The sequence below is a fragment of the Xenopus laevis genome, chromosome 5L, assembly GCF_017654675.1.
Source record: "Xenopus laevis strain J_2021 chromosome 5L, Xenopus_laevis_v10.1, whole genome shotgun sequence".
NCBI lineage: Eukaryota > Metazoa > Chordata > Amphibia > Anura > Pipidae > Xenopus > Xenopus laevis.
The window spans coordinates 60,025,530-60,038,302 of record NC_054379.1 but is presented as its reverse complement, the minus strand read 5'-3'; the positions used below and the strand labels follow the sequence as shown (position 1 = coordinate 60,038,302).

Sequence of the window (12,773 nt, the reverse complement as noted above, 5' to 3'; positions counted from 1 at the left end):
TACCAAGGTGGGGTTGACAATCATGACAAACAAGAAAACCAGCAAACCAATGATCAAATGACACTGAATTAATCAATTAGGGTAGGACTACACAACCGACTTGGATGCGTTTCCATCGTTTTGTTGCCCACGTGAAGTCGCGTCGGATCCGACGGAAACGCATCCAAGTTGGTCGTGTAGTCTGAGGCAATTTTTAGAAGCAAATTTATTAATGGATGAAAATGAAAGTTCACCATTTAATAAATACACTTCTAAAAAATAATATAGGAATGAAAAGAAAGCTTTTCTGTGATGAGCTTAAATTTCAGTCTTGGATAAATCTTTTTCTAGAAAAGTTATAAAGATCAGTTCTCCATTTTTTTTTAGTAATAGCATTTTTGTGTCATGCTCTCATGATGGCCACTGTTAAACTGGCCATACACGTACAATAAAATCGTACAAAAAAAAACGAATTTTGCACATTTTATGTACGCTGGCTAGATGATCCTGCCCAATGTCTATGTACAATGGAAATAGGTTGGTCCTACAGGTCCGAAAATTAACTCAGATGAGGAAACAAAGAGGAGCCACTGCTTCTCTTTGAGCCCTGCTGTTTTGCTCAGAAAGAAGGAAACAATAGAAAGGTGACAATACGGTGTATGGCCTAGGGTTGCCACCTGTCTGGTTTTGACCCGGACAGCCTGGTATTTTGAAGGGCTGCAGGGTCCAAATTAGGTAAACCAGGCAGGATTCCCCATGATTGACATGCGATTGGTAAATCGCCGCATCATAACCCCACCCCCACTGCTGATTATTGATCCAGAAAAAAATCGAATCAGATCTTGAAAAACTGCGACTTTTTCGGATTGTCGCACAAAATCAGAGATTTTTTCGTATTTGACGTCTGAAAAGTCAATTTTTTTTCATGAAACTGCGGAAAAGCCTGAAATGTTCAGATTATCGTACGAACCCCAGCGCAGAAAAATAAATATCTACAGATTGCAAATAGGACCTCTGCCATTGACTTTTACACAAGTATTTTCAGATTCTGACTTTTTGCAGCCTCGAGGTATATAATTAATCTCAAAATCTCAATAAAATTCAAGTTTTCCACAAAGCATTTAGACTTTAATAAATAACCCCCTTAGTATAGGATTTGTTATACAGTATAAGTTAAGAATAGGTAAAGGATCGGAATACAGTTGTTTTCCATGATAATTATAAACCATGGGCAAGAGGGGGAAAGATACAATCAAAACAAGGTCAATTGGATCTACTTTTGGCATTAATAGTATGTTTGTTTTTCCAGCACAAAGTTAAACAGCAGTAACATTTCCCAAGAGCAGCCAAAAGATATTTTACAACATATATTTAAACAGTAACAAAAAACCTAGCACAGTTATGGCATTTAGTTAGATACCCACAATTCCCAGTCATAACAGCCCTCTAAAATCCTTAAATACTTTCTGCGTCTGGCACAACTCCCTTTCCATTGGGGATGCCGGCAAACAAAAGGGACACCAATAAAATATTCTCAAACCAGTACTGTATATTGGAAACTGGTTTTATAAGAAAAAATTAAATCAAAGGGGAGAAACATAATACATCACATGGTTAAATAAGGTACATAAAGACCATGGATATACGGTAGTAAAAATGAATTCCTTATAAGAGGCCCTCCTTAACCTTATTCACGTTTTCCAAATGTTTTCACAAATCCTTAGGCTATGAGCATACAGACTGTTGTCAGTGGATGTTGTCAGCCTGTGTATTTTTGCAAACTGAGAGAAGCAGATCTACTCCATTGATTTGAATTTGATCAACCTGTGTGCGCTCAAACAAAGGCTGAGGTCAACCCAAATACTGACCTCAGCTTCAGCTCCACTGTGTGTGACTGCACACAGGCTGACCAGATTCAAATTACACAAAAAGCCTGCAAAAATACACAGGCTGACAACAGCCACTAGCAACAGCCTGTACCCATAGCCTTATAGGTTGTCATTACCTTGATATTTTAGTTGGTATTTATGAAATACCTATGGGATTTATATTTCTAAAGGCAGCCATACACTGGTCAATTTGGTATACATTCCAGCTGACAGGTCTTTAGGCCCCTCCACCATAATCTTACTGGATATTACCATTACTTGCCCACAGGGACAATTTTAAGATACTGTGCCCATAGACCCCCACCACCACCACCACTCGCACCCAACCCCGCCCCTCAATGACCCCCTCTGATCACCTTTCCCCCTTGCACCAAACCTCGCCCAGTCTGCCCCCCAACCTCCTTCCCTGTCACTCAAAATCCTCACACCAACCTGCTTTCCCAGCCGGCTCTACTTCTTCATGCCCATTGCAAAATGTTCCTCTGGGGACTCAGTGGGTGCGACATTCAAAACACTGTCAAAATCTCCTGTCCAGTCCCCAGTGGTGATGTGGCCAGCGGGTGGCAAACAGCCCCCAATTTTTGCCACCCTATGCCCGGGCCTTTGTGGCCTGCTCACAACCCCGGGCCTGCTTGTCCATCAGGATGAGAACCAACAAAGATTGGTCAAAACAAAGACAAATCAAATACAAGGCTCGGCTATACGAAATACACTATAAACTTGAGCGGGCAGAGTGCTCAATGCATTTTCATATAAGTGTTTATTATATTACTTTTAGAAACACAAGGAGCACCAATGTTCAGGGGAAAAGAAAGATTTCTATAGCTTCTGAGGAAGTGGCTGTCTATTGCCATGAAACACATTAAGGCTACCCTCCCCCTGTCGTTTGAAGAATCACATGGAAGTGCAGAGTGTTCTTTGTCCGCTTGAGTCTAGGGTGTGTTCCATGTGGCTGAGCATTATTTTTAAAGTGTCGTTTTTGGAGCCACAACAAAGTTATAGACTTGATGAGCCATGTAAGCCCAAATACGTGAAAGGAGGCATCTCCAGACCGATCTCAGCTTCAGCTCCACTGTGTGTGACAGCACATAGGCTGATCAAATTCAAAACAATGGAGCAGGGGCACTGAGCAGATCTGCTTCTCTCAGCCTGCAAAAATATGCAGGCTGAAAACAGCAAGAGCCTTCCACCTGTGTGCCCATAGACTTACCATAGGTAATTCTGACAAACTAAACTGTTTAGGGTAAGGAGAGACAGATTTTTCAGTCACATTGATCTCACAAGATCTTGTTTTTTTTTCTAGGCTGAATTACAAATGTAAATTGGATTAATGTTGGGCTCCACAAAACCAAATATGATAGGAAGAAGAACTCCAACAAACCATGTATTCCAGGTAGTGGTAACATGACATGTTTAAGGTCAAAACCCGTTGCCATCATTTCAAGGAATGTGTCTGATGTCAGCGCTACTACAGGGTGCCAGGACGCCCCGTTAATAAAATCGTTGAAGGGGCACAGTGCACACTGTAACCCCTATCAAGCCTCTCCCCCACTACCCATCTGCTTGCATCCATCGCTACCAGTGGCCTGCTCAGAAGGGAGCTACAGAGGAAGCACACCTTATGGTCCAGGGCCCATTGTCCCTCACAGCTAGGTCTGCTTCATATATAGTTACACCATTGTCTGATGTATAATCTCGATAAAGCGCTTTGAAATATGTCAGCACTATATAAATAAAGAATAATAATGTGTCAGCATAATTTTTAGACTTCACCTGCCAGTAGGCGTTATGGACTGTCTAGCAACAGGCTTCTTTCATTCATTTTAATTAAATTAAGAAACAAAGAATCTATTGCACTGTAACTTTCTTGTCAGTAACACTGGTTCTATGTTGCTGACAGGGAAAAGTTTAATACCACTATTACAGACCCCAAATTCTTGCAAATTTAAATATCAGTTACCAATAAATAAATCACTAATATATTTATATACTGAGCTAACATGAATATGCTAGGATGGAGCTCTGCCAGATCAAAACTTGTAAACATTTATGTTCATAAGAGCTAGCCTGGTTACATGCTAAAGAAATTAGATGACATAATGATAAACCTTATAACTGCTTAAATGAACTTTGAAATACAAATGCTGTAGGCATGATGCTAAGCCACAAAGTCTCTTGCTTTAGTATGAGAGTCACACCTGAGAAAGAGTCCAAATGGCCTGAAGCACTGTTTACTGTTTTACACAATGCCTTGCTTGTGATTAAAAGAACTCTAAAAAAGGAAAATCACAGAACTGAGCAAGGCATTCTGGAAAACAGACTACTGTTATATCCAGGATGCCCAAAAGGTGGATCAGTAGATGTTGAGTAGGTGAAAAGATCCCAGCAGTGTTCACAAGCAGCTCCATCTTTTGTCTTGCCAGTTTTAAAATAGTGGCTTCAGAAACGGCGAAGTTGCATCTATGTAGCCGAATGCTAGTAAAGTTTCGCTAGCGGTAATTTGTCAGCGTGAGCATTTCATAGCGACCTTTTGCTTGTGCTCATTTCTGCAAAACTTCGTTAGTACACTTACGCTTATGTCAATTTGAATAGGGTGGGTACATATAGGTCAAATAGACCTTTTAGACATTTTGGTGGCTACTTATTATTAAAAATGTCCAAGGAAGCAAAATAAAGACAAAAGCACTAAAATAAATGTATTTTTTTTTTAATAGTTAAAACATCTGAAGGCAAATTATGACTTTTTGGCATACAGGATTGATGTCACTGACAAGATTGAGGAGGATGTAGCTTCATCTTATCAGTTCGGCAGTTCTAAGTTGGCGGAGGAAACTCTGGAGATAGGGTGCAAAACTACACTATCGATGCCTGTCGATGTCTTTGCGGATGGGATTGCTGACGAATTTTCGCTAGCCATGGCCACTTTGCCCTTTAGTAATCTGCCCCATTGGGTGCTTATTACTGAAAAATACTACTGTTTCCTCCCACTTTGACTGTGGGCTCTGTTTGCCCACAGCTCCAGCGGGGGAAACAATTTTTATTTGATAGGTGCCCTTCAAATTACATTTTCCATTGTACTGTACTAGTTGAGGTGGTTGACTCTGAAGTGATAATTTCACTAAAAGTAGACTCCACATTGCTAATGTCTTAGCATTTCTGTGCTACATTTGTACATGTAGCCATGACCAGCAGTGAAGAGAATAGAAAGGTACAGAAAGATAGCTGCTTTAACAACAGTTATAATTAGAAAGTACATAAAAGTATATTGGATAGTTGCTTAGAATTCTAATTTCTGACATCATTACCCTTTAAAGATGCACTTATTTGATTCAACACCACTTTCATTTAAGGTTCCTATTTAAAATACATTATACTGCAGCATAGTGGTGTTATGTTTTGGTAGCCGAGGATGAGTAGAGTATAACAGTGCTTTATTCGCAGGTTCATGCAGCCATTACACTTCAGCTCTAATACTTTAAAACAGTCTAGAAAGTACTATGTACACAGTATAACTCTTGTGCACAATGACACCTACAGGCCCTTTGTATAAACACCACATATTCCCCCTATAGTAGGAAAGCATTTGGGCAAAAGCAATATTATGCATTATTCACATCACATAGTCCTTGGTCCATGCAGGTAGTTCTCTGATTCTCTCAGTACGCCTTATAGGTTCACTTTCTTCAGGTCTATTGCAGTTGACATCAGGAGTAGGAAAATGTCCTTCATCAAATGGAGCTTCTCCAAAGTCAGTCCTAACAGGAGCAAGAAGACTTGCATTCCATATGCATCCATCAGACAGTTCATATGTGTATGGTCCTCACTGGCGTCTCACTTCAAGTGGTGTAGTAAATTTAGATTGTCCTTGTTTCAGTATTTCTGGTTTCTTAATTCTGACTAAAGATCCAGGCTGAAAGTGTACTTCTCTTTCACCACATTTTCTGTCCGTATAAGTCTTGCATTTGGCTTGTTGACGTTTGACAATGTCAGCAGTAGACAATTTTGTAGTCACAGTATTTTGTGGAAGTTTGATGTCTGCAACATGTCACTTAGTGTGCATCTGTCTGCATTGTAGTAATTCAGCTGGAGATAATAGGGTTGTTGCATGGCGCGTTGCTCTGTAGTTATGTAGGAACTCTGTTGTAAATACTTTCAGTAGTTTTCCTTTCAGACTTCTGTTGAATCACTCGATTTCTCCATTTGCTTGTGGGTAATACACTGAAGATTTCCTATGCACAATATTCCTCTCTTTAAGAAATAATTCAAACTCAGATGAGATAAACTGTGGGCCGTTGTCTGATATAAACTCATTTGGATTACCTTCTCTGCTGAAGACTGTAGACAGAAATGTTGTTACTGTAGTTGATGTTATCTGAGAAACAAATGCAATTTCAGGCTATTTACTGTAATAGTCTATCAAGGTTATAGCAAATCTACAGTCTATAGGCGCATCTGCAAAAGGACCCACAATGTCAATAGCAAGTTTTTCCCATGCTGAATCAGGGAATGGTACTGGCTGAAGTAGTGGTGTATGTGTGAAAGTTGTTTTGTCATGATTCTGACAAGTAACACAAGAATGAATGACAGTTACCACATCGGCATCCATTGCTGGCCACCAGTATAGTTCTCATAGTCTTTGTTTTGTACATACAATTCCTTGATGACTCTCATGTGCAAGTTGTATGAGCTTTCCTCACAAAGTCTCTGATTCCAGTAAATGGTGGGCTTCACGGACAACATAGCTATCTACTAAGGACAGTTAATTTCTAATCCTGTAGTAAGGTTGCAGAATCAATGCATTTGTCATGCACTTGTCATGAAGATCAATAGTTGGAGCGTAGACAATTATATCATCCAAGTAGCATTTGGCCATTTGCTTTGTAAGATGTCCCGTAGTTTTACTTGAATTGGACATGTGAGGCAAGCTTGCTTAAAATCAGCAGCTGTAACTGTAGATGATAGTAAATCAGTCAATGCTACTTCTATGTCCTCGTCCAGTGTATCAGAAGCTGCAAGTAAGGGTAAACGTGACAAACAATCAGCAGTAACATTTTTCAAACCTGGTTTGTATTGCATTTTTTAGTTGAAATTCAGTAGCCTTGCTGACCATCTAGCTATATGCATTCCAGCTCTTCCTAGTCTCTTTGTTGTAAGCAGTGTAGTTAAAGTGCTATGATCAGTGCATAAGGTAAATTCTCTACCCCATAGGTAGGTTCTCCATATTTCTGTGAGCTAGAGCTTCTTTTTCAACAGTTGAATACTTACACTCTATGTTCTGAATGCAAATGCATGGTTCTGTGTGAGAACTGCACCAACGCCATAGTCTGAAGCATCTGTAGTAACCATAGTGGGTATTGCAGGATCAAATAAAGCTAGCGCTGGACTGTTCACAATTAGCTGTTTCACTATTTCAAAGCTATGTTGAGCAGACTCTGACCACACCAGACTTAAAGTTCCATGTAGTAGTGCTCTAAGTGGCTCCACAACTTAAGCATAGTTGGGAATTAACTTAGAATACCATGAAGCAAGACCTAAGAAAGCTTGTAAGGTCTGGATATCAGATGGAGTAGGTGCTTATGTAACAGCATTAACATGGTCAGGGTCAGGCAGTAATCCATCTCGTTAAATGATATGACAGCGGAGTTTGTCTGAAGTGGCATTTGGAAAGCTTCAGTTTCAGTCCTGCAGAATCAATGCATTTCAGAACATTTTTTAGGTACTTGTCATGAAGATCCATAGTTGGAGCGTAGACAATTATATCATCCAAGTAGCATTGCACACTAGGTATGCCATGGAGTATAGAAGACATCAGTCTTTGAAAACAACTTGGTGCTGAAGCCAGTCCATAAGGTCCACGCTTGAACCAAAACAAACCATCATGGGTGATAAATGCAGTGAGGTCTCTGCTTTCCTCGTGCAGTAATACTTGATGATAAGCTCTCTGAAGATCCAGGGTAGAAAAGAATTGTGCTCCTCTGAGAAAATATTTCCTCTATGTGTGGCAAGGGATGATTATCCATAACAACTGCATTATTAGGTTCACGGAGATCAACACACAATCGAATACCTCCAGTTTTCTTCATTGTTACAACAATTGGTTTAAACCCATTTGGAGGATTCTGATTTTTCAATCACATCTTGGTCTACCAGTTTCTTTAGTTCCTGTGAGACAGTCTCCCTTATAGAGTAGGGCAATCACCTCAATTTCTGGCATACTGGTTTTACATCTGGTCTCAACTTAACTTACTATCCTTTGGTAGTATAGAAACAGCTGAACCTGTATCAAGCATCAGGTTAATGGAGTGTCCCTTGTCAGCAGAAGCTGTATTGACACTTACAGTGCATATAAACTTGTCTGGAATAGATGTGTCAGCTTTATCCACACTTAATACTGTAACATTTGTAGTAGTGACTTCATGAACATCTTTAGCAGAACTATGGCAGATCTTAGCAAAATGTCCTACTTTTTTGTCATTTGCGGCACTGTACAGCTTTTGCAGGACAAAAGCATAAGCATAATTTCCAGTGTGTTGTGTTGAAATACAGCAAAGGCAGTATTTTTATTTGTATTTGCTGCACGGTTTTGCAGTGTAGGTGAATCCCTTTCCTTAGCACTGTATTTTGCCTGTGACTGTGCATTATTAGGCCACAGTGCTGAATTGACAGTCTGTACATTCCCAATAGTTCCTTGACTGAGAGTTTTAGCCTCTGCCACTGCTGTTTTCAATTTGGCAAGCAACTGTAATAGCTTTTGCAAGGGTTAAATCCTGCTCTAGGAGCAGCCTCTCTCTAATGCGAGGTGAGTTTGTTTTTTCCACTATTTGGTCTCTTAGCATTTCATCTGTTAGATTCCCAAAGTCCCAGGTAACAACCAGCTCTCTCAAAACTGCTACAAATTCGCCATTACGCTGTCCACGTTGGCGCAACTTATATCTTTTAGCAACCACATTACTCTTGGCATGAAAAAGTTCTTTATAGCAGTAAGAGCAGTTTCATAAGTATCATTAGGTAATGGTAATGTATAGAATATACGCTGTCCCTCTGCTCCCAGGCAGTGAATAAGTAAAGCACGCTTTCTAGCAGCAGCAATGTCCCCTTGGTCAGCAGCAATAATGTAATTTTCAAACGTACAGATTAAAGCAGTAAGAAGTATGGTAGGCTCACCAGGGTTTGGGAGAAAACACATCCATGTATATATGGACTCCCTAAGATACACAAGAAAGGGGCCCCTCTCAGACCTATTGTCAGCAGCATTAACTCTGTGACCTACAACATGGCAAAATACCTAGCCAACATCCTAGCCCCGTTGGTTGGAAATACAGAGCATCACATACAGAACTCCTAGGATTTTACTGACAAAATCCAAGGGTTAGTACTGGGCACAGAAGAAACCATGGTATTATATGATGTTACTTCTCTCTTTAAGGGGTAAATTTATCAAAGAGTGAAGTTCCGCCACTAAAATGAAATGCCGCAGCTCTCAATTCATTTCTATGGGATTTTGAAAGGCGTATTTATCAATGGGTGAAAGTGAAATTTCACCCTTTGATAAATACGCCTTTAAAAATCCCATAGAAATGAATGGGGAGTGGCGGAACTTCACTATTAACTTCACTCTGATAAATATACCCCTAAGTGCATTCCCATCACAGAGGCAGTTAAAACTGTGACAAAACGTTGTTAAAAGACAACAACCTTGACAACAGAACAAAGCTTAACCCAGAGCAAGTATGTTCCTTACTGGGCCTATGCCTAAGTACCACATATTTCAAGTACAAGGACAAGTTCTACAGGCAGAAGCATGGCTGCACTATGGGATCACCAGTTTCGCCCACTGTGGCAAACATGTACATGGAGGGAAGTGGAAAGAAAGGCCTTGGATAGCTTCAAAGGAATCACTCCCAGTCATTGGTTCCATTATGTGGATTAAAATACACACACACACACACACACACACAGGAGGTACAGACTTTCACTGAACACATCAACACAGTGGACCACAACATCAAGTTTACACGAGAAGATGTGCAAGATGACACACTGCTTTTTTGGACTGTTTGGTAAGATTCAGAGAGGGTGGTATGCTGGGCATTGAGGTCTACATGAAACCTACCAACCTAGACCAGTACCTGCTGTTTGACTCCCACCATCCACTAGATCACCAACTGAGGGTCATCAAAACTCTACATCACAGACAGACAAGATCGCCACCAGCACAGAGGCTAAGTTGAAAGAGATGGAACATCTCAGAGGGGCCCTGAAGACATGTGGGTATCCAGATTGGGCTTTTGTGAAAACGAAGCAATAACACCAAGACTACTGGTGAAGGTGGAAAACAGGACAGGAATAAGAGCTTGGTCCTCTCATATGTAGCTGGGGTATCGGAAAATATTTTATTTATTACATTTTTTATTAAAAATTATTTTTAATAAACACCACATCCCTATCTGCTTTAAACCCAGCAACACACTGAGGCAGCAACTAGTTCACCCAAAGGACCCAACCCCAAAACACAAGAAGAGTAACATTGTGTATGCAGTGCAGTGAGGAATGCTCTGATTTGTATGTGGGGGAAACCAAACAACAGTTATACCAGCGTATGGCGCAGCACAGAAGAGCCAGCTCCTCTGTTCAGAACTCAGCCATGTATGTACATCTGAAAGAAAAAGGACACGTTTGAAGACTGCCAAATTCAGATTCTAGACCTGGAGATTGACTGGTTCAAAAGAGGTGTTAAAGAAGCCATATATGTAAAAACTGAAAAACCAAGTTTGAATAGAGACTGGGGGGTGCGACGTCTATGGTCTGCCACATACAATGCTGTTTTGGCACCTCTCCCTGGAAGGTTTAATAACACATCAAAGCTCCAATCTTGCTAATACAGTCAACACCTAATTTAATGACATCATTGTGGATTATGATAAACAGATTATGCTCATTGGAGCAACATTCCATAGGATATATAGTGAAGCAAGATCCTATGTATAAATTATTCTGAATTGAGAAAGTCAGTTGGATGATTGCTGAAACGTCTTCAAGAAAAAAAACACAGCAAATCCAGTTGATTTGACTTATTTCTATAGATTCAACTCTAATACTTTAAAACAGTCTAGAAAGTACTATGTACACAGTATAACTCTTGTGCACAGTGACATCTACCGTACAGGCCCTTTGTCTAAACACCACAAGTGGTCCCTGCTTAAGTAAAAAACAAATAAGGGGGAAGAGAGCCTCCTAATGATTTGGATTGTTTTACAGACGAGTGGGAAGTGAGAAAGGTTCCAAAACTCCGGCATTCAGTTATACAGTTTGTCAGTTCAGCTTATGACATTATCACTCTGCTCAAGATAATTTTTTCTCGACTTAAATATTGCACCCCAGGACACTTACATGGCATCCGCAGCTCTGCTCTAAGAAAGGTCCAGACTTTTTCTCTGCTTCTCTCTCTGCTTTCTCCATATTTTGCCGGGAAGGATAGGCCAAAGTAATCATCACTAATAGCATTGGTATTACATGGTTTACCTTCATTCGTTTTTGCTTCCCTTGTTTATTAATATCCATAGCACTCACAAACAGCATAGACCAATACTACTGAAATAACCGGGGGAAACTTCAATGAAGCATTAACTATTCACGCCCATAGAGAGGCTTGTTTTGGTCATGTGATGATCAAGTATCAGCCATTTTTGAAACTGGAACTGGAATATCGCTATATTACTGCTTATACGTGCAGGGCTGCTTTAATAAATGGGCAAAGGAGGCATTTTCTCAGGATTCTAAAATCTCTGTATTGATAAATAATGCATTTCTCTCACTGCTGGTAATAGTTATGCAATCTCCTCTTACTTTGTGCTGACAGGTCCTGCCTGCCCCATTCATACACCCCCCTCCTCCTCCCTGCTATGGCTTTATCAGTTACGCTATAGCCTCTTACTTTTTTCCTGACAGGTCCCAACTTCTCCAGTCTTCTTCCGTCCTCATCTCTGGCCCTGCCTCTTGAGTGATGTCACGCTTTGGCCTCCCACCGTTTTTCTTATGGGCTACATAATTATCACATACTCCCTCCCTAGCCCCATATGTTATTTGATACTCAAGCTGTGTCAGGCTGTGTCACCTCCCACGCTGCATGCTGGGTCAGAGGCTTAGACCAGAAGCTGTACTCATTAGTAAGGACAGCGAGTAGATCACAAAACAAAAACTGTGGTATTGTGTTAGCCAGTAGTAAAAATAACATAATAAAACAATACAAAAGTATTGTAGAAGATACCTATATTTCCTAACCATAAAAATACATTGCAAGCTTTCGGAGCACCAAGGCCCCTTAATCAGACAAAAAACAAATGAACGCTGGAAAGGCATAGCGTATATACTATTAGCTCATTAAAAAGGATTCATTGGCAGTACAGGATTTGATCATTAATAACCCGCAGATGGTATCCCTGATCAAAGGTTTTCCATTCCTTAGGACTGGAGAGGTTTATCATATTAAGATTTGTGCAAATCCGGTTGTATCTCAGAGCCAGGCTAAAAACAATTGATTTTTGTGTATTGAGGATGAAAACTGTCCTAACAGGGCCAGATTTCCTTATATGGTGCCCCTAGGCTGTTTGGGTCCTTGCGCCTGCCGGAAACGTGCACATCCCCCTGCGAGCACTTGTGCCACCCCTTGGCTATCGGGACCTAATGCCCGTGAACACCCGCACATCGTGGCTCCTCTAGATGTGGTTGGATGGCATGCCGCCCCTCAAATTTTGTGTCCTAGACCAAGGCCTTTGTGACCTTGCCACACATCCGGGCATTTTACCTAAAATATGCAGGGCAAACTGTTGATTTTTGCTATATACATAGTAAGATAGTAAGTAATGTTGAAAAAAGACACATGTCCATCGAGTTCAACTTTTTTTT

General features: G+C 40.5%; 1 protein-coding gene across 3 annotated transcripts in view; it reads right to left on the bottom strand.

The window, feature by feature from the left end:
* Positions 1-11,957, bottom strand: part of ero1b.L (endoplasmic reticulum oxidoreductase beta L homeolog) — a 73,906-nt gene extending 61,949 nt beyond the window's left edge. Inside the window, exon 1 of one of the 3 annotated variants that reach the window (XR_005961248.1) lies at positions 11,259-11,957. Coding sequence is in view for 2 of the 3 variants with exons in the window: in XM_041562806.1 (XP_041418740.1) it covers positions 11,259-11,447 (189 nt within the window). In the remaining variant the exon portion in view is untranslated. The remainder of the gene's footprint in view (positions 1-11,258) is intronic. The other 2 variants (XM_041562806.1, XM_041562807.1) reach the window with 2 other exon arrangements.
* Between the last annotated feature and the right edge of the window lie 816 nt (positions 11,958-12,773).